Source organism: Micropterus salmoides, unplaced genomic scaffold (assembly GCF_014851395.1).
Source record: "Micropterus salmoides isolate LMB-PRFRI ecotype aquatic unplaced genomic scaffold, ASM1485139v1 Ms_hic_scaffold_1, whole genome shotgun sequence".
NCBI lineage: Eukaryota > Metazoa > Chordata > Actinopteri > Centrarchiformes > Centrarchidae > Micropterus > Micropterus salmoides.
Genome location: NW_024040040.1, coordinates 41,508,350 through 41,531,309, shown reverse-complemented (window position 1 = coordinate 41,531,309; position 22,960 = coordinate 41,508,350). Strand labels below are relative to the sequence as shown.

Here is a 22,960-nt window from a genome sequence, read left to right as displayed (position 1 = left end):
CCTGTTAGGAGACTTCAAGGTGATTGGTATTGGTGGATGTTTTTTCTTTGCTTCTTCAGATTCTCCTGTGGCCAATCATATGATACCGGAGCCACAGAGGAGCTGAGTGGAATTATAGACTGAGGAAATCTTTAAAAGCCTCCTGGGTTTGGGCCAGGTCTAAAAATGATCCTAGTTTCTCTGTGTCTTTCTCCCTATATCTGTCACAGAGAGAGAGAAGGGGGTAGCTGGGTACAATGGAGTATTTTATTTAACATCCAGGCACAGTTGTCAGCATCACCACAGCACTGAATTGGACTCGGGCCAGATAGGGAAGCTTGGGAATTAATGAGAGGAAGGATGGAGTGTTGGAAGCAGAACTTGGGACCAAAGCCAACCAGACCTCTCAGGGTGGCAGCACTGAATTATTACTCCTCCCTGATGAGTTAACCTCACTGACACTATTTAAAGGCAGACTGTCAGCCCTTTATTAAAGTGACCACACCTGCTTTGTAGTGTCTGTTTCTGCTAATTGTGTGTTAAAAGGCAATTACAGGAAGGAAGGGCGTACATTTGAAAGGCTGACTGGAACAATCATAAATGCATTAGACATTGTCGATCAAGTCTGCCCTTAAGAGCGTGAGTCTTTATGGAGATGATTGTCTATGTGGGAGCCAGAGAGCCGTATCTTGAGGAGGCATCGATGTGTGCTTCCATTTTTCATGCAGCAAGAAATATCACTTGTGCCAGTGTACAGATAAGAACATCACTGCTGGGGTGCATTACAACCATTTTATTTATCAGTTTATCTGATACTGTTGCCAGGAGCCAGGAGAAGTTTCCCAGTAGGCCTGTGATCCAAAATCAACCTGCCACCCCCATCTGACAGCTAATGTTCATGGCTACTTTCACCTGACTGAGATGTGAGAAATGTTATGTCTGTGTTTGCATGAGAATCTGAAGGACGTGATGAATGGGTAAACACAAACTCTGCTCTTTTCCTTTAGTAGGTCTCCCAAACATCTCACCTCCCATGTCAGCGGGACGCCTCCATGGCGGCGATGTTTAGCAGCGCAGAGCGGCTCTGGAACGATTCAGACCATCTCGGATGGGACGAAAGGAATGAGAGCTCAGAGGCATCAGGGCAGGATGAGCGTAACTACTATGCCATGCTGTACTCCCTGCTCATCCTGGGCATCGTGTTTGGAAACGTGCTGGTGTGTCTGGCTGTGCTGAGGGAGCGCGCCCTCCAGACGACCACCAACTACCTGGTGGTCAGCCTGGCTGTGGCTGACCTCCTGGTGGCCTCCTTGGTCATGCCCTGGGCTGTATACCTGGAGGTGAGGAGGTCAGGGTGTCTGTATTTACAAAACTCCAGGTCTCATTTCAGTTCATGTTAAGGTGGATCTTAGGTAGCAACACAAAAAAAATGCATACTGATACGATATTTCAGTCAGTTGAATTGTCCATGTTTAGGTTGGTTTAGTGACAATACATTTACTGAAGGTCAGCATCACACAAATTTGTATATTTAAATGTTTTTTTGTTGTTGTTGTTGAGCTACCCCACTATCTTTCCACCATCCCCTCTGGGAGCAAGTATCCCTGGTTGAGAATCACTGATCTAGAGAGGAAAGACTGGTAAAGACGTGGAGAGGAAGACTAGAGGATCTGGAAGAGACTGAAATACAAATTCTTGCCAGTGAGTGAGGAGCTGACACTGGAGAGGAGAAGAGAGGAGAGGCAAAGGGACAGGAAGTTACGGGGGGACAAAGTGGATTTATGCAAAAAAAAAAGGAGCAGTAAGAGAGAAAAAGGATGGGGGTGATTTAGAGCTTATTACGTGGAAATAGTAATGACGATAAAATGTAGGTTGTGCTTCACTATTCATGTAGATTATAAATAATTGCTGGACATATTGAATATTAACAAATGACTTCACCTGCTATGGGCAACTGTCCGAGCTTTGAATTACGAAAAAACCTGTGAATTTCATTTTGATCAAACCTCTTACGCAGATTGTTATTGGTGGTTGCTGTTCATTGTTTATTTGCACTCACTAGTGTAACATAGTTTGTCAGCTAATTGTTAACGTCCTCAGTCTCCGCCCGTGTGTCACTCACTGTTCAGTAACTCCATTAACTGTACAAGCACATGTGTGACCCTGAGTTATCCACATTTCGTCAAAGTAGTACACTGCACACTGAGGATGCACTGTAGATGTTTGTATAAGCACATCGGCTTGTGTGTGTGGAATAGCATCCTTGAAGCTTGAACATACCGAGCGTGTTGCTCAGAGGCAGGTGCTTGCCCACATGAGGTCCAAAAATCATCTGGTTGAAGTCCAGTTATGTTTAACAAGCAGCCACCCTGCTGGCCAAAGTTTGCTCACTGTCAGCAGAAAGCGGTGTTTCTCACAGTGTGCAGAAGATTCAACGGCAAGTCAACCAGAAAGAAAGAAGTCAGCACACTCGGTGAGCAGCAGCACACAAATTAAAGATGATTATATGAAAGGTAAATTAAAGATGCCAGCAACCTCAATGGGGTTCAGTCATGAGTTTAACTTCCATGTGAGCAGTCATGCCGTTGAGAGCATGTGCTACATTTTTCATTTCAGAATCAAAGGGGAGACTTACAATCCAATAAGGAGTAAGTTCATTAAAAGATAATATTCATTAATTTAGCTGGAATGTAAAGGTCAGTAATATCGTGGATAAGGCTGGACATAAACATATTAGTTCAGAATGAGCAGCTTTCTTTCAACTCTCAACACTAGCACTACGAGCGCCATCACCCTGCAGGCTCTAATGTGAAGGACGGGGGATTAGCTTGCTGTGTCCAGAGGGTTGATGGTTTGCTTCTGCTGGCGTGTCTTGGCAGGAAAAATGACTTTTATCGCTCCATTAACCCTCAGCAGGCACTAATCATGTACCCTTGAGCAAGACACCTTATCCCTGGATGGTACAGTTGATATATGACTTTTACTTGGAGGAAGTGGTTATATTGGCAGCAATGACTCTTGTGCTCGCTTTCCACAATTCATCCTAAATGATGTTTCTCCGCCTCAGCAAATGTATGACGTGACTACGGAAACAGCTCCATTTGATGTGCAGAGGTTACTCCTCGGTCAGGTGGTGTTTTATCATGTGGAATACAGTGAGATCTGACAGAAAACACAAGATTAGGTGATACAAATGCCCGACTGAGTCATTGTCATATTACCACACTGTGCATACAATATTCATTATGTACCCACATGTGTCTTTGTGTGTGGGAGTACAAAGTACTCTGTACATGCATACATTGTGTGTATTGGTGTTTTTGCTATACGTAAGAAGACAAAATGAATCCTTACAAAGATTAAAAAGATGAAAGTATCATGCCCTCTCTTCCTTAAATAGCTAGTTTTGGGTAAGGAATTTGGTTTAGGATTGAGATTGAAGAGGTCCTGCAGCAATTTAGTATTGAGGTCCCTTAAAGTTGGAAAGATTTTAAAGAATTTATGCAGCAGAAGTTAAGATTTCATGATTATCACTATGCAGTTTCCCAATTCTATACTACAAACTATATTAACTGTCACAGAAGTTTTGTGCAGTTAAAACTGTCATCACTGGTCAACACCATTTTATAGTTTTTCTGTTTTCTATCCTCTTTCTGTCCCACTACTGTCTACAATTTCTATTTCTAACTATTGTGGATCAATAGTGTGCATCAGCAGCACACTCATAAATCCAGCATTTGTTAGTATGCCTACAGTGGCATGATGACTTTTTCATGCTCACTTAAATTTATCACTTCTCCCATGTAAAGGCCTGGAGTATGGAATTGGGGCGCTGTGCTAGTAAGGATCAAGCTCCAAAAATGCAGGTTCCTACACTTCTCATTATACAATTGAAGAGTAGAATTGATTACACCTTCCTTGACCCCAGCTGACATTTTGTCAAAAATGTGTAGTCAAGCCCCTTCACAGACACACAGGACAGTTTTTTGTTTTTCACAAGCTGAATTTTACTAACCAGCACAAGTAAACTGTTTTTTGATGTGTAGTTAATGTTAGGTGGAGTGTGTACTATATTTGGGTCTAGGTTGAGGTTGGCTTAAGATTGGGATTTGTGATAAGGTTAGGTGTGTTGTGGAGAGTTGAGTTCGGGACTGGAAACAAACGTTAGCAGCGAATGCTTCCACATTAGTATGTATAAGAAAGCTAGTGTATATATGGATGTCCCTTTCAACTTAGGTCTATGTGAAAGATTGCTGTCTATTTCCATCTTTGTACACATGTGTGCATGTGCTGGTATTCCCATGGTGTGCCTGCCGCCTCTCTGCGTGGGTAGACGTACATTCCCATCTAGGATTAGTCAGGCGATGGAGCTGGGATCCCAATTGTCTTTGTCAGAAAGTTATTACCAGGCATAATGTAGGTGAAAGCCTGCGGGTCTGGGCAGGACTCTGCTGGAGGTGATGGAGGGGATGTTATTGTTTCAGCTGTGGGTTAATATCTTCTCTGAGAATTGGAAACTCTCCTTAGTATTATTAGATCCTGTGTTTGACATGTTCCCTCGATTCTACTTTCTTGTTATACGCTAACAACATTATGTTTGTTGTCCATCACCGCAGTGTCATCACACAATATTCACACTTGACCATTTCAGAGCCCCTTGCAGTTTGTGTTCTTTGGGGACAAGTGCTGTATGCTGACATAAACATATTTGCTAATTCATGCATATATTTGCCTAATTAATGTCTCTATTAGCATACATGTTTGAGTTCATGCTGTAGAGGTGAATATGTTAGTACTTTTGGCAGCTCAGGCTTATTTTTCTTTATCCTTCCATGTTACGCAGGTCAAACTATTTCTTGGCCTCTATTCTTTCTTCCTTGCCTTTCTGTCACAGGTACGGGTGAGTACGTTCATGTGGGCACTCAATGGGTGCTTCACGCTTCACTGTGAAGAAGGGGAAGAGAAAACGCGTGCGTCTGTTAATATGCCTGTCTGTCCTGTGCAGGTGGTCGGCGGTGCCTGGCTTTTCAACCGGCTCTACTGTAATGTCTTTGTCACGCTAGATGTGATGATGTGCACCGCCAGTATCCTCAACCTGTGTGCTATCAGCATTGACAGGTGAGTGTGTAGATGTGTGAGTGTGTATGTCTGTTCACCTTCTTCCTGCAGTGATGCATGACTACAGATGTTGCCGTGACACTTCGAGTGTAAATGTCATCCATGAGAGATTTACAGGTCTTATTCTTTTCTTCACTTCACCTCATAGATATGTTACAGTCGCTTTGGTGCATTTCTCAGATCAGAATTGAAATTCTCAAAACTAATTGTTCAACCTCCACATCATCTTGTCATTTGTGTACATCATAAAAGCAATTTCTCATTGTTTTTCAAATTGCAAATGCTTTGACACATTGAAGCAAATGATTATGTACAACTGTCTGCTGTTTCCTACATTATCAGTTGGTTATGTCGTGCTGATCACAATGTATTATACCGATTCTCTGTTGAATAGTCTTACCCCCCAAAACATCTAGGCACATTCTTCGCATTCAAGTAAATAGCTGAAATGTTGTTTCATACAGACGGTGCATAAACAAAATAAGAATAAACAACAAATCACAACATACTACAGTAGCAACACAGCCCTCAGACCATTCATATATATACATATATAATAAGAAAAATAAGATAAGAGATCATCTATATCTGTCAATCATATTTTCTATACATTAGACTTTTTTTTGTAAATGTCTCCTTACTGTAATTGATGAAGATATCCATTGTGATGTGGATGAGAATCTGTGACCTGACAGACAGGAACATCAGCCTAAGGAGTGTTTCACATGCTTACATTTCTAATTTTGTAATTTCTACCGTCGTGCTATCCAGTCAGTCCTTTCTTTTTCTTTTCTGCATCACAATGACATGGTCTGTCAACAAATCATAGTACGAACTGTAAAAATGTAACTGTGAATCCTGTCCAATCTCTGTATAAATTTATACTGTTGAAATTGATATGACATATTGAAAAAGTGCAACACTGTAAGTTTTCAATCATTGTCATCAAAACATTAGCCATAGTTTACATCAGAAAACACTTACAGAGTACACTGTTATATTGATAACATGACTAAACATTTTCTTATCTTCTTCATATCCTCTTAATGGATGTGCATGTGTACGCATCACTGATTGGCAGAAAGAGAGACAGTATTTCTAGGCTCAGACTCTGGCATGTTTACGTCCAATTGCTAGACATTTTGTTTATTAATGCAGGAGGAACTGTGTCATGCATCAGTCTTAACCCTTACTGCGGCTGATGATGTGCGGCAAACACACATTTAGAGAGATAGTGGAGCATTTAGCAGCTAAAGAGCCAGGTATTTCCCTCAGGAGTTGGTGGAGACCAAAAACAGAGTTAAGAGAGACTGAATATTGGACATACAGTCACCAGGTGGCCACAAACTCAACTCCATGTGTATTTATGTTATTTAGTAACTGCTAGATGTGTAAATAACTGTTTTCTAACAAATTCACCATTTCAATTTAAAAGGTGATGATAAGTCAACCCTTTCTCACTCCCAGGTTGTCACATATGGACACTTAGTCAAGACCCCTTGGCATTATTGTCAACGCACTGGGAAGCCAGCGTCATTATTGAACACTAAAAGTAGGCTTAGTAATAACAGAAGAGTCTGAATAAGGAGGTGGTTGGGGCGAATGGATGGGTTAGACGTTATTAAGTAAGTAACATTACTTAACTTACATAACTAACGTACAGATTCTAACCCCAAAATGATCTTTTCCTAAACTTTCACAACCACTAGTTGTAATTTGAATGTCTAACCCAAACGTTGGTGCAGTGGTTATCACTGTCGAGTCACAGCAAGAAGGTCTGGGGTCTGAGCTTTGGCAGTCCCAGGCCTTTCTGTGTAGAGTTTGCATGTCTGTGTGGTTTCTCTCCGGGTGCTCTGGCTTCCTCTCACCGTGCAAAGACATGCAGGTTAATAGGTGAATTGGTGACTCTAAATTGCCCTTAGGTGTGAATGTGAGTGTGTTCTTTTCCTGTGATTGATTGGTGACCTGTCCATGGTGTACCCCACCTCTCGCTCTCAACTGGGATTGGGTCCTGCCCCCGTGACCCTGTACGAATAAGCTAGTATATATGATGACTGACTGACTAACCACACTTTTATATTTATTATTGCCAACTTGACCACGGAGCCCTACATGTGCAAAAAAACAACGTCAAATACCCAGGACATTAAAAAGCAACGCCAAGAGGTCTTGACCAAGCATCCACATGTGACAGGTTGGGAGTGAGAATATGTTGTGTTCACAACAATTTTCTGCTGCCAAGAAAATATGTTATTGCAGGTTTAAATGAACACAAATGAATTAACATGTGTAAAACCATGCAGCCAGGACTGGGTCTTAATGCGAACTTAGAGGCAACGTGGCACATACACAATGCAGAGAGGGTGGGAGGCCAACAGGGTCTACTAACAGGTTAATCAGGCCATGGTGAAGTACAGTAAAAGATACCAACCCTTTTTATTTCAAACACTACTTCTATATTTTTCCATTTAATTGGTTTCTTGTGTGTTGACATACATGTTTGTCCTGCAGTGTTTTTTTGCGTGCAGTGCATAATTTGCTTCTGAGGGATGAAGATCTTTGGAGCCCCGTGGCTCTCTGTGATTGATTGTTAGATGAGTCAAGAACACTGCTACAGTGTCACACGCTTTGTTGGGTGCTAAATTAAAGCGAAGCACCAGAGCCATTCAGTGTCATTGATACTGTATAATACACCGACACTACCTTTGTAACGGCACTGTTTATTTATAAGTTTATAGCAATCGTTGCTTTGGTAGAAGATTTGTGGCCTGTCAAAAGAGTCAAACCAAGCCATTCAGAGGCTGCATAAATACACCAGGAAGGAAGTTCTTACATCAAACTTCGAGGTGTCTTTGCGATAGTTTTTACAGCAGAGGTCATTCTTTTTTCATCCAAGACTAAAAGTGTAACTTAAAGCAGCACTTTATCAATACATCATGTACAAAACAGCAGCTTGACGGGGGGTAAAAGCAGAGTAAAGCAGGGAGGGAAGAATATTTGTAGCAAACGCCTGTGCTCCAGGTTTCGCCCTGCATTTCGCCAAGAGAGGAGCCAGTGTAATTAGTCTGATGAGTATAAACAATCATGGCCGTTATCTGGCTGTAAACAACATAATATCATATCCATTTAGGATTGGTGTCCTGCGTAGTTGCTGCTTCTTCTGAGCCATTGCTGAACCTAGCTTTCCCGGGCTCATTATACTCTGATTAACTCTTAAATCAAGGCTCCACGAGGGTTAGTGCTGAATACCCAGATTGTTTCTGAAGAGAAATACTTGGTTTGGTCTTTATTATTGGCTTTCTCTCAGCAGTGCATTTCTTGGTATCCCCAAAGCCCAAGTCTTTTCAGGGAGGCTATTTTTCACCATCTAATTATTCCCTTTTAATGTACTATATCAGCACTTTTCTCTTCATTCAAATGTCACCACCTATTCCCAGGACAGACTCTAATCTGTGTGTGTCTGCAGGTACACAGCAGTGGTGATGCCTGTCTTGTACAACACAACCCATCGCTCCAGAAAGAGAGTTTTCATGATGATTGCCACTGTGTGGGTCCTGGCCTTCGCTGTCTCCTGTCCTTTGCTGTTTGGTTTCAACACCACAGGTCAGGTCAACAACATTTTGACTTCATCTTTCTGTCCTCATGCGTTGTCACAAAGAGTGTTATGTTATTCAGGATGCACAATAGAATGCAAGGCAAAAAGGCACAATGAAATTCAGGGTCAAAATTCAGTCTATACTTGCCATTTAGGCAATCTGAAATAGGTGCAGTCCACCAATTTAGCATGTCAGAATCAATTTGCTAGTCAGGCAATACTCAGCTTGTGGAAATCTTGTCTTGAGCTGTGTCAGGCCTGATGATGAGACTTGAGTCTGTGTTAAAAACTGGAACATACTGAGTTTGAAAGACATGGGCATATTACCAGGCATGGAGGGTCTAATGCCGCTCTTAGATAGCAGCCAAGTGGCAGAAACTGTTTGCCTCAGAGTTGTAATTTAGAGTCTTAGGCATTGGGAATATCTGACTACTACTTGTCAACAAACCTGTGGCAAATTGGCTCCAAATCCACCATTGCTGTTGGTAGTTACATCTAAAGAATATCCAAAATATGCTAATATATTCGATTCTGCTCATTTAAAAAGAGAAATTAACTTTTTGTTTGCATTTGGTTTCACTTGTTAGCAAACCTCTACAGATATGTAACACAACAAAAATAGCAAATGTGTTTTTTATTAGGCTATTTAACCCTTGACTACAAAGTAAGCAAAGGGATTCTTGAATATCGCACACATCTGGTTAAAGGAGGTTACTGTACTGAAGTTGGAGAGATGGTGTCGAGAAATGAGGGGGGCAGACAGTTGTGTGTAATAAAGCAACAATGATCAGGATGTCAAAATAAAAGACAGATTGTAAACATGTAACAAGTGTCTCAGAGGGATGTTTTCTGGATTATTCATGTTCTACATAACTGAAAATTGTGCTGAGAAAATCTTTATCTGCATTTGGCCAGCGTGACAAGTGGGAACAAGAAGAATTAACCACGAAGCAATAAATCTGAAAGAGAAATGTGAGAGACATCACCAGTAGCTATTTTAATTTCAATAGCCAGCAGCATGGATGCATGACTGCATGCACGCACACAATAAAGAGCATTAGTCAGACACAATGTTAAGCTACTGACAGAGATACAGGCATTTGTTGGGGGGGTGGTTGCAGTACACTTCCACAATCGATGTGTAACAATGGCTGGTGATTGCAGGAATCCCACTGTGAGTATGCAACCACACACCAGCACTGGATAAGGGAGCAATGGGTTCACATCAGATCCAGGATCCCTCATCATCACTCTAAAGAAACTGACTGAGAAAGAGCAGCTTGACAAGAGAAAAGGTGGATAAGTGCCCAACAAAATGAAATGGCAAAAATATTAGGAATTTGGAAACTGAAGGGTGGTTTTGATTGTGGCCTAGAAAAACATCTGTCTGCCCTTGTTTCTATCTCTCTGTGTATTGAAGTATGTGGTATTGATCAGGGGAACATCCAGGGAGAGGCAAATCACTTCAGTCTGTTAATGCCACATGCCGGCAATAAGCATTTTACCTGCTGTGCCACAGCCTGTGTCATTTTGTTTTAAACAAATTATTTTTCAGTTCACTATTATCTCACCTGATATTTAATTCTGTAATATCTATACACATTATTATTATTATTATTATTATTATTATGTCCGCTGGTCTCTTATAGTGAATGTATGGCACATTATTGTCAAATTAATCAAACCTCCATCTCACAGTCATCGCTGACTGAATGTGTGCAGCGCTGTACAACTCAGTACGTATGCAGGATATGAACGAGGTTGAGCCATCGCGGTCATTTTCAAAATGGAGAGCGTGCACCAGGGTCAGAGATCAGCTGTAAATTATTCTAACTGTCTCTTTGATTATCCTGTGATTTTGAGTCTGTTTTGCATAATGATATTGTCTTTTTGACTTAGATGACCCCTTGGTGTGCTCCATCTCCAACCCCGACTTTGTGATTTACTCTTCGGTGGTGTCCTTCTACCTGCCGTTCATTGTCACTCTGCTGGTCTACATCCGCATCTACATCTTCCTCAGAATGAGGCGGAAGAGGATCGCCTTCAGCCAGGCCAGCAGAAAGGTGCAGCCAGGCTCAACTCCGCCATCCGTGGTGAGACCATTATTTTTCCTTCCCTCTGTTTCCATTGTTGGTGTTTTTCAATGAATTGTGGCACCACTTTCTAAAAGGAACTCTATAAAAAGGATTTTTATGAATGGATTATCATTTACAAAAGCTTTATAATTCATGTTTAAGTAGTTAATATAAACAACTTTTGGGTTGCCAGGTTGTAGACGGGGTTTATCCCCCTGCAGAATGACATTTGCTTAGAGTTTTAAGATTTGGGAACAAAGCTGCATGGCATCTGAACTAAAATTATTTAATAAATTAATGACATACCAACAGTTATAACTGCAGACATAATAGTTTATGACTGTTTATCACTGAACCATAAACATTTATAGCTAGACTAGATATTTATTATTGCTTATTAATGAATTATTATTACTGGTGGCCTTATATCAGGCAAATGAAACAAGAATATATGCATGTATATTAAGCAAATGTTTCAGCGATGATCAATAAGGAACAATGTTCACAGTGATACTAAAAGGTATTTTAACAATAAACAAGATCTTGGAGTTGAGAAGTAAGTTGTGGCCAGCGACCTAAAAGGCACAAGAGGAAGGTAAAACGGCTTACTTCGTTGGGTCTGAAATCAATCTTCCTCCATAGCACTTAAGTTTTTGTCGTGGAACTGAGCATCGGATACTTCGTATTATGTTAACTCTCAGCTCTACTGACTATCTCGGGGATTCACCATTTTTGTTTTTCTAACATTACATAAAGAAGTAGAACACTTTTTTTGTTTTGTTTTGTTTTTGTTTTCTCCTTGAAGGCATAATTGTAAGGGGCTCCTTTATGCAGGTGTTCATTTTCTGGATTTCTTTTTTTGTTTTAAGTGGTTTTGGCTAAGCCCATATACTTTGTTAATCTTTTTTCTTGTATATAATATTATTTTCATATTGTGAATACCTTGACACATCCTCTGGTGTCAGTACAGCAATTTTCAGGCAGCTTTACAATCAACCCTATTGTTGTTTTGCGCTATTTTCACTGTGAGTTTTAGATGGTGCATCTCATTGTTCTCTACAGCTTCGTTCATTGCACCTGAGTGGCATCTGATTGATTTTCATTGTAAGCACTATCTCTGTTGTTTTGTCCTTGTCTCTTATTTCTCTTAATGCTAGGTTGAGAAACAATGTGAAACAAAAGGCCTTATTCTTGTTTTCCAAACAATGTCAGACAGATTTTTTGTTTTCAATTCATTATTATTTTGTTGTCTCATTCAGATTCTAAGGACACTCATTTCTGGGAGTCTCAGTGGGGCAATGATCTCTGGCTCTCCCATGGTTCTATGCATTCCGCTGGTGTTTCTATAATGACAAATGTCTTTGATGATAGACTTTTACCCTCATGTGACGCAAATGGCCACTTTGTAGGGCTAGTGTGCAGCCACAATGACATTCCGTTCATTATTGTAAATGTTTATAGATACAACACCAAACATGAGATTGACAAATTGATTGAGTCCATAGACAGATATGTCTGTCAGTGGCCATCTAAATTCCCCAACTCGATTCTATTGATTGGAGGGGATTTTAATATAGACAATGCTCTTCATAGATTGCCCTCTGGCGGGCCGAACAATTTAAATGCTAAATTATTGCGGCTTATGGACAAATTCGGTCTTATTGATATTTGGAGAGAGAAATTCCCATCTAACAGGTCATACACACGAAGCAACAAAACAAGTTCCAGACAGATGTTTGGCTCATATCAAATTCTGTAGATCAAGATTGTATCACTGCTAGTATTCTCCCTACTCCACTCACTGACCATAAAGCAATTTGCATTAATATTAGGTTGTCAGCTGATTTGAATATTGGCAGAGCCTCTTACTGGAAGCTGAATAGCTCCTTACTAAATATTGTTCAATTTAAGATTAGGGAACTTATTTTGCTTTATTGGGGAAAAGCTTGTATTGAAAGATCTTATTGTAAGTTCTGAAGTTGTCAAATATTTTAGGAAGCCAGAAGAGCTGAAGAAGAAGATGTCGCCGACAATATAGCATCTCTTTCTCAAAGATTGCCCGACAGTCTCACTGAGGAGGAACAATTAAAACTGTCTGCATTGCTTAACATATTAGATGAAATACATAGATTAAAAGCAGAGGGTGCCTTCATTAGATCTTGTAAAAAAAGAACAAGAGAACAAAATGCAGCATACTTTTTTAGGCTTGAAAAATCTGGAGACTTCTTTTGCAAAGCTATTGAAACCCTCTATATGAATGGTACAAGCTCCATTAAACTTAGCCATGGTTCCTCTCCAAGATTTGATTTAAGGAGGGGCATTAGGCAAGGTTTCCCTATCTCCCCCTACCTGTACCTGTTGGTAACCCAGCTTCTTACTAGTGTTACTTTCGTCAGACAAAACTAAATGGAATATATTCGACAACAACCTTTTTCTCTCTGACTAAAACGAGACTATGACGAGACGGCAACAATGTACTTAAACACTGACTGTGACAACACTAAAATGTAATTTGTAAAATAAAAAAGTTAATAAAATCTCTCTTTCTTTTTGTCAGTATAATGAGGAGACAAAATTTTACAGGCCATATTTTCTCCCTTTAAATTTTCACTCGAACAGCATGTTCATTCAGCGGTATTTTTTTCTTCCTGTGCTTTGAATGCTGGCCGACCGGGGTAACTCCTGGTGCACGAGGAAAACATATATAACGTATATAAGCACGCCAGCACACAGGACAAATCAGCTCATTGCAATGAAGCAAGGCACTCCAGGCGGGGTGAGGTGTGGCGGACCGACACAGTGTCTCATTCCCCTTCTCGGGGAACAAGGGTTACATACGTAACACGAGACGTTCCCCTTCGAGGGAACTCAAACTGCATCGGTGACGACACTATGGGAACGAGATACCCACTTAGGCCGAAACCCCCGCCTGCCCCCAGCATGCAGTACCCGTAGGCACGACTAAGAGGAGAGTGCACGGGTGCCGGGTGCAGAAGGAAGGTCCAGACTGTAAAACCGGATGAAAGTGTGCAATTCCTGGAGCGAAGCCCCTGAGAGGAAGGCCCTAGAGGCCGCCATGCCTCTCGTAGAGTGCACCCTCACGGCCATAGGTGAAGGCAAACCTATAGGCCAGGGAAATAGTCTGAACAATCCAGTTGCTGATCGTGTGTTTAGAAGCGGGGTGCCCAGCCTTGGGGGACCCGAAACACCAGCAACCGAGAAACGGGCTCCCGAACGGGGAAGAGGGGAGGCGGAGTCCCGAGGACCGGGAAAAAGGCCTCAGCCGTCCTGACGCCCTCAGAGATATTGCGCTGCGATCCCCATGACCGCAGCCAAGGGGAGAGCGCATCCGACCGTCTTCCGAAAAGAGAGCCGCACGAGAACTCAGTACCCTCAGGGACAGGGCCTCGTAATGGCTGCAGGCAGCCCCCTCAAGAGCTGCCTGGGCATGCGGCATCTCCAGACAAGACACACACAGGTCATGAGTGTCCCCAGCCGTGATGTAGCACGGGCATGGGAAAACACTCTGCCTGAACTGCTCACCAGCCAACTCCTCTGCCAGACTTCCTTCCAGGTAAGAAAATTCCTCTTGTGGTTGTACTTTTCTCTTCGTAGTCTCAAACATGCCAGAGTGCCTGCTGAATAGAAAAAAGCTGATGTGTCCTGTGTGCCGGCGGGCTTATATACGCCTCCAGTTACGCCGTCACACGCTACCATTCTAGCAACACCAATAGGATTGGAGTAGTTTCATTCATGATTCAGCCCTGCCACGCTCAGAGGCGTTCCCATAGTGTCGTCACCGACGCAGTTCGAGTTCCCTCGAAGAGGAACGTTACTATAGTGTGGAGGATGCGAACTCTGGTGATGCACGCAACAGTGAGGCTAGTTATATTGGACAGAAAGCAATGTGGTTATAAGATTTTTGGAAAAAACACTACGAGCTTGAAGCGGCATACCAAGGCTAACCATCCGGGAATTGAGGTGAGTTAATGTCTCCTTTGCAATAAAAATGAGAACAAAGCTAACATTCAAATTTAACAAACATTTTATCAATATGTGAGATGAGCAAAATAAAGACTACAATGATAAATATCTCTATTTTGGTTAAAGCAGATTGACCAAACCATTTCTGAACAATACGAAATGTGAACTGATGGCTGTCCTTCTTATTGTGCCATCCCAGTTAAAAAATTAACTCGACGTACTTAGGAATAACCATTGTCAAGGATCAAAAATCCAGAGGCCTAGTTCATTTTAACCAAAAAGACCCCCCAAAAAAATCAGTGGTTACCGCGGGACTTATCACTAAAGGGTCAAGTCCTTATCTCTAAGGCTGAGAGTATATCTAGGCTGACTTATGCTACTCTGTCCCTGTACCTTGATGACAATTTGTGCCGGGAAATAGACCAGATGCTATTTAATTTTTTGTGGAAAAACCCTATACATTATGTTAAGAGGAGTGTTATCATGAATATTTACGAATATGGTGGACTGAACTTTCTGGACCTTTCTACATTCAATAAGACCTTTATTATTTGTTGGATTAAACAATTTGTAAAGAATCTGGACTCAACGTTGAACTTGATCCCCAATCATGTATTTTCCATGTTTGGTAGCCTTAACTTTATGTTGGTTTGTAATTATGATATTAACAAAGCTCCTGTTAAGCTCTCTGCTTTTCACCAGCAGGCCTTTTTAATTTTTAATTTAAAGCAGGCTTTAATTTATAAAGATAATTTCTCTCCACACATATATCATATCTGGAACAATTGCGACATTCTGTATAAAAACAAGTCCCTCTTCTTGGGATATTGGTTCAGGAATAACATTTTACTGGTGAGTCAGCTTGTAAATGAGCAGGGGTTTCTTCTTGCTTATCAGGAATTTCTGCAATTATATGGGAGCCCTATAACACCCAGAGACTTTGCTCTGGTTTTGGATGCCATCCCTTCAGCTCTACTTGCATTGTTCACGAATGTTCATAGACCAGACCTTCAGGATGTGTCTGCAATTGATCCTGTTGACTATCCAGTAGGTAAGGTCTGCTTCCCGTCCATGTAACAGCAGAGCTATTCGTGCTTGTTCCAACAGAATGTAGTGTCTATTCCATATGTCAGTTTTTACTGGAACCAGTTTGTCAATGATCTGTGCTGGATAAACGTGGATGGATGTTGCCCCATAAATACTAACTTATTAACAAGGTTAAGGAAGTATACTTTAAGATTATTCATAGATTCTATCCCTAGTATTACATGAAGAGGTTTAAAAATGACATCAATCCTAACTGTACCTTCTGTGAGACTCATATAGAAACGACATTACATTTGTTTTGGCACTGTACTTTTGTAAAACAATTGTGGCAGGATGTATGTATATATACTGTATATATGTATACAGTTGTCTACTGAAAGTATTATAAACCCTTTAGATCTGATAGTATTAAAGCAGACCACTATGGTGGTCAAACACAGATTATTGCCGCTATTTTTTGATTATTTGTAGGGTTTCTGCTAACAGCAACTTGGTGTCTTATGTAGGTGCAGTCTCTCTCCCTCATTCACATTCAGCCACGTTATACATATTCATAATGAATTGCAAATTACATTTCACCTTTTTATTGCACCTTGTCTGTTGGATGCTCTCACCATTACTTTTCCTTCTATGTGCAAATATCTCACTAGTATAACCTCCAAAGCGTCATGACTGGCTCCATTACAGTATAAAAATACACTGCTGCTGTCAGAAACACCGACTAAAATTGCCCAAGTAAAAGCCGTTTCTCTCATATGCATGTAAGATGTCAGAAGAAGGCTGCTCTGTAAGTGTAAATATCTGTAAATGTGTGCAGCAGGCTTTTCCGATGATCACAGGTCAGAGGTGAAAAGTAAATGGGTAGTTCGGTTCATAAGCCGCTCAGTGAAACCTGGAGATGTTCATGTGACTTGTCAAGTTGATCAGGAGGACCATTGAGCTTATTTACGCAACACTCTATCAGTTTGTAGGGGGGAGAATAAGGAAGAGTGAAGGAAGACATGAACCCAAACAACGAAAATTGTGATGGATGGATGATGGGTGGATGAATGGATGGATGGATGGATAGATAGATATTTCATTACAGTGTACATCTGAATTTTGTTTTCGTTCAGCTGTCAGTTCTTTGATCGCATCCCTCACTCTAATATTTGACCCAATTACATCTATCATTCCAATGATGGCTTTATCTTTTAACCACGGGCAAGGAGACATCAGGTCATGCTCTGTGCATCTGTATCTACCCTATTTTTAAAATATGGTGTATAAAAAGACACTATAAATAAATCCAGTAATTTAACCAGCTTTGGCATATCTAGGGGCTTCCTGTGTAATGTGGTTGGATTCATTCCACTCAATTTTTCCCCTTCATTGCACACAAATCCACAGGCAAGTCTCCTATTTTAACAGCAGGTTAGAGATAATTGGTTGTAGTTGTACCCGTTTGGGATCTCATCCATGAGAGGAGACACCTGTTGTAAGATCACAGCCTTGGAGGAGTTCAGGCTGAGAGAGTTATAATGGAAAAAATGTTTCGAAATAACATAATAGGAATCTGACTCAGTCAGTTGAAGAAACATTTAATGTGAAGGAGGTTTTCAGTCACTTTATTTCTGAGCTTTAATTGAGCCGCACGGTGTTTGGCTGAGGAGTGAGAGTGACTGAAAATATAACTAGACTTGAATCCTAATTCCCTTGATTTGTTTTGTCTGTGACAATCAACAAGATTAGTTTGAAGTTTAATAAAAACATTCTCTGAGATGAATGAATGAGTTTTCCAAGCGAGTGGCGAAAACGTTCTGTACCTGTACAGTAGATTGACTGAGTGAGAGCGTTGGTGCGATAAGGTGGATTGAGCATTTTTTTCTGGAAAACATTTTCTGTTTTGAACTTCCCTCTGCTCCCCTAGGAGACCTGTCTACAAGAGGAGACTCCCAAGGCGAAGCAAGACCTGTCACCTATAAGGATTAAAGTGGTAGGTGTTATTTTAAACTAGAGATCCAACACAAATATGAGATTCTTGGATATATTTTTTTCAGTGCTCTAGTTTTGCTGAATGCATGGCAGCCTAATGCCTGACTAACTCTCATATTGACTGTGTTGGCTTATCATGACATGGTGGCACGCAAGGCAGTACTGTTTTTAGCTTTTCATGTGAGTCTGTTGTTGTGTGTGTGTTGATGCAGCCTTGAGTTTTTTATTCCGCTCTGTGGTCGCAGGCCAGGGGTCTGAGAAGGAGCTGAAAATTGTGATTATGAAGCGTGGCTTGTTGTCACGCCTTGTGTCACCTGGTCACTAGTCAGCTGAGCAAAGTCTGTGGGTGACGCAATGCAGCACCTGCATAATCCACAGGCTGTTCAAAGGCGGAGAGGAATAGCAATCTGAAATTTTCCCCTGAGGACATGTGAGAAGATGAGTGTGTGAGTAAGAGTGGAATATAAAAAGTTACACTGGAATGCATTACTTAAAGCTGACACTTCTTATTACTCTAAAGGGAAAAGGCTCATTGGAGCTGTTGAATTTGTTGATGTTTTAGAAAGTGGAAGTATTTACTGGTAGAAGAGGTCAATAAACAGGTTATAAAACTTAGAGTGGAGGTGCAGAAAGAGATTTTCCACCGCTTTCAGTCTGTCTGAACAGCACTTCTGAGATGTATTAGCCATAACCTTTCTGAGTCTGCAATAGCACTCCACTTCTAAAATTTTCCACCTGAGGTTAAAGCAGGATAATATGAATTTAATACTTCAATAGATATAACACTAGAGAAGAAGTTCAAGAGAATAAACAAGGGAGACCAAGTGTTTTCTTCAAATTCAAACATTAAAGCAACTGGTGGCAGCAGAACAAGCAGAAAACATAACACAGACACATTACCACGTTATGAAATTGTGGCACACAAGTTAGCATACATTTAGCTATTTACACATTGAGCAGACCGGAGCACCATTAGACTCATGTTTCTGCACCTGGCAAATTAAAAGGGTCCAGTGTGTAAGTTGTAGTGGCATCTGGTGGTGAGGGTTGCAAATTGCAACCAGCAACTCACAGTGCATTCACGTGCTCCTCGGATCGTCCCATTTCCCGAGTTGTTCTTCCGACTTCAGTGTGTGTTCATTTGCACGCAAGTCAGAATGTGGGATCAACATGGACGCTACTACAAAGTTGACATCCAAGCAAACTAACAGTTATAACCATAGGACAAATTACATGTTTCCAAAATATGTATATGCACTACGTGATTTGTATTCTGTATACTTACCTTTTTGCAATAAAGATTTAAGAATAAAAAAAGATTCTGATTATTCTGACACCACAAGAATGCCCCCTCAGTCATCGCTCATGGCTCCCTTTCAGAGTGCGCAGAAGAAGCTACGATGTCAGACGTGCACTGTCAGCTCTTGTGCTAAATAATACATGAGCCTCAATTTGTCCAAATTTCTCTTCTTTTCTTGATTCTGTAACCTTAGTTACTGTATACTTTTTGGTTACAGATACAGATTTTGGTTACTCAATTTCTGATTTGCTTATGAAACTGTGTAGTATAAGGTGGTAGGATTTATGTTACAGTAGGAGTAATATAATATTATTTGGATGTGCAGAATTAGGTTTATTAGTATACACAGTAATTGTTCCCTTATAATTTGTTTATTCAGAGCAGAGTATTTTGGTTCCCACCTGCATGTTTCCAGGGGGAGACAGGAAGTGTGACGAAGTCTGAGAGTGTGAAAACTTGCTACGACGTGTGTAGTTACTGTCATGCATCTTGGTGTCAATTTAAGAAGATTATTGAAGATGATCTTGTAGGCTTATTACCCACAGGCCCGAAGGACAAGAGACCGCTACCAATCCAGAAACTACTCTTACATACTTCTAATAAACCAGTTGATTACTATTACTTCTACCACTACTACTAATGTTACTTCTTCTTCTTCTTCTTCATCTTCGTACATATTCAATGTAGTGACAATAAGCACTGTAGAGCCTTTTGTCCGTTTAAGCTACTGTAGAAACAGTACGCTTCAATATGAAAGGTCTTTATACACCACTAAAAACATAGTTATGGATATTATATTGCATTTCAATAGATCCTCCTAAATATTACACACTAAACCTTTAAGAACAATGTTCACTCCTTTTTCTGCTTTGGTCTTCACTAACAGAAAATATCCAGCTCTTTAGAGAGCTAAATGCTAAATTATCACCAGATAACTGCTAACTTTTTTCGCTAAAAAGTGCTGCCTGTTGCAGTTGGTGAGAGGGAACCAAAACATTAAAGCTGCAGGCCAGCAAAAACAATGAGCAGAACGTTGCTAAAACACTTCATAGCACTGATACCAGCTGATACCTTTCAAATTAAACAGTCATTTGATCCATTGTTTACATAAAAATTATTAATAATTATAATGTGTAGCTTTAATGACATTTGTATTACAGTATAATAAAACTAATGTGATTAAATACGTGTGCTGATCATGTATCATTTGTCCCAACAGCAGAGTGAAGAGGCTTCAGGTCCCTCCAAGCCCAGCTTGCTTTCAGGATGCCTGTGGCGCAAACGGCCAAAGACGGGACCTGTAGATAACTCTGTGCTGCCCCCGGTGGACACGCAGAACTGCTGCAGCATCAGCCATGCATCCTGCGGCCGCACTGAGCTGGACCTGGAGCAGGAGCAAGAGGAGGAGGTGGAGGCGGGGGAGGAGGAGAACAACCAGAACGAACATCCTCCTGTTAGGATGACCTGCGAGGTGAAGGATCTGTCCAATGGACGAACACACACGTCACTGCGGCCGGTGCCCCATTCTCATTTCAACAATCCTCGATTCAGGAGCATGCACGCACGGGAGAAAAAGGCCACTCAGATGCTGGCCATTGTGCTTGGTGAGTATAGACTAAGCTTTGTTTCTAGCACGACATAACAGCAGATTTACCACGCAAAATACTTCTGAGGCAATGAGTCTTTGATTTTACACAAGAGTAAACAAAAGCAGGACAACTGAAATAATTGTCTGTAGAAGATTTTACTAGCTGTTGTTAGCAAATGTTACCTAATTATGTTACCCATGAGTTGGTGGAAAATTAGGTGTTTCCATCAGATTTGTTTCAAAACGACAATCATGTAAAAGAGCCTTAAATGAACATGAACATTACATACATACCTACAAATGAAATGATAAAATTAAATAAACTAAAGCTTGGTAAAAAGTCAGCATCATTACCAGTTAATGAAATCTTTAAATGATTAGTAAAGAAGCAGCTGTGTTCTTGTATTACATGGTAGAGCTAAATAGCCATAATACTATTTATAAAGATATACCCAAAACCTCTCTGGATGCTTACTAAAAAATACTTGGACAGGTTACACATAGGATAGATTTATGCTTTCTTGTTCGTATATTAAAAATAGTTTCCCTTTTATATGAGAAAAGGATTTTATGGTTATCTCAGATAACAAGTTTGGCTGAAGTTGGAATGTAAACTTCCCCAAACCAAATACCGAGCAGGAATGAGCCACTGTCTAACTCTGATTAGACAGTCAGTCCACTGAAATTAATGTAGATTATTATACATTATTATAACACACATTATTAGCAAGCTGTCTGCTTTGGAAATAACTCTTGGCTACTGTAGATTGTAAACTAATATAGCTGGGCATGCTAACATCAGCTTACGTTAGAGCAGATAAACACTGTTTAATCAATTTCTTACACAATTGTGCTTGTGTTTTTAGAAAGGCTTAAAAAAGACCGCCCTTCAAACTCTTAATCTACGGAGTATTGTTACTCTGACTCTGGTCACCTGTAACCCTACAACATAATTAATGCAATTAGCTAATTATTAGCTAATGACTATGAATTATTATACATTATTAGCTCATTTAAAAATAACACTTGGTTACTATTGTTGGTTGTAAGCTAGTTAGCAGTGCATGCTAATGTTTGCAGCTTATGTTACAGCAGAAAAACACACTGTTTAATCCATTTCTTACAATTGTGCTCTTGTGTTTTTGGCTTTTATCCTTTCTCCATACCTCTCTGCTCTCTGGCTGCTCCAGGGGTGTTTCTCATCTGCTGGCTGCCTTTCTTTGTGACTCACATACTGAACACCCACTGCAGGACATGCTACGTGCCTCCTGAGCTTTACAGTGCGTTCACCTGGCTGGGGTATGTCAACAGTGCCCTCAACCCCATTATCTACACCACCTTCAACATTGAGTTCAGGCGGGCCTTCATCAAGATCCTTAGCTGTTGAGGGACACAAGGTTGCCCAGAAATTGAAATGCAAATGAGACTGTGAAACTCATGGTGAATTTGGTAAATGTGGAGCGCAGATGTACACTGTTCATGGTCAAGTGAAGCAAACCTGCTTTGTGTCCTACAGGAGTTACACAGCAAGGTGAAGCAATGAATGCAAACAAAAACGGATTTGTACTTCAGAACAGATTCAAGCTTTTTCTCAACAGGGCTGGGACTTGAGCAGCATTACTCTTCAAATAAGACTTACATGCATATACAGTCTTATTAATAGTACAAGGTGTTGGACTTTCTTGTGGATATGTCTTGTACAGTATGTGTATTGCTCATTGACACACTTTCCAATCGGTGTATGTTTGGAACCTCTTTCGAGGTTTAAGGCTGATAAATTGATCGTAAAGCTACGGACCACTTTGTCCTGAGGCCCACTCACACCTCACTGTGTGGATTAAGCCCCTATCCACACTACTGCATTTTCGTTTTAAAACGGAGACTTTTTGCTACGTTTGCACCTCCCATCCAGACTAAAACGGCAAAAACGAAGACCTAAAACGAAGAAGTTAGAAAACGCTGCCGACCCCATTTTTGCGTTTTAAAACTCATGTTTGGCTCTCTGATTGGGTCTCATAAGTCATGCAAAGTAGAAAAACTATGTTACTGACAGAGTTTTTGATTTTGTACAGTGCAAATACCACTTATAGCCTCCACTTGTACTGTGTATGTTGCCGTATTTACTTTGCGACAACTCCCAGTCAACCACTTTTAACTCCCATGTTACATTCAGTAACAGTCCCAGCTCGTTATTGGGCTATATAAAATAAAATCTGGTGTGATTCTTCATCTATATTTCTTTATTCTTTCGCCAAATCTTCTGTAACTATGGAATAGACCATCTGCTTCATGTTTACACC

General features: G+C 40.7%; 1 protein-coding gene across 1 annotated transcript; it reads left to right on the top strand.

The window, feature by feature from the left end:
- The first annotated feature begins 919 nt into the window (after nucleotides 1-919).
- On the top strand, nucleotides 920-22,870 carry drd3 (dopamine receptor D3). The gene is made up of 7 exons (XM_038728377.1): nucleotides 920-1,319; nucleotides 4,985-5,097; nucleotides 8,564-8,700; nucleotides 10,592-10,785; nucleotides 17,708-17,773; nucleotides 20,292-20,676; nucleotides 21,851-22,870. Exons 1-7 carry the CDS (start codon nucleotides 1,032-1,034, stop codon nucleotides 22,045-22,047), a joined length of 1,380 nt encoding a protein of 459 aa, XP_038584305.1. The 5' UTR covers nucleotides 920-1,031; the 3' UTR covers nucleotides 22,048-22,870.
- Nucleotides 22,871-22,960: the final 90 nt, after the last annotated feature.

What these genes read in the sequence shown, in the direction of transcription:
- drd3 (XM_038728377.1), top strand. Translation starts at nt 1,032, where the DNA reads ATGGCGGCGATGTTTAGCAGCGCAGAGCGGCTCTGGAACGATTCAGAC. An exon ending in GCTCAACTCCGCCATCCGTG is followed by an intron (nt 10,786 to 17,707) that starts GTGAGACCATTA and finishes CTGCTCCCCTAG; the next exon opens with GAGACCTGTCTACAAGAGGA. An exon ending in CACCTATAAGGATTAAAGTG is followed by an intron (nt 17,774 to 20,291) that starts GTAGGTGTTATT and finishes TTGTCCCAACAG; the next exon opens with CAGAGTGAAGAGGCTTCAGG.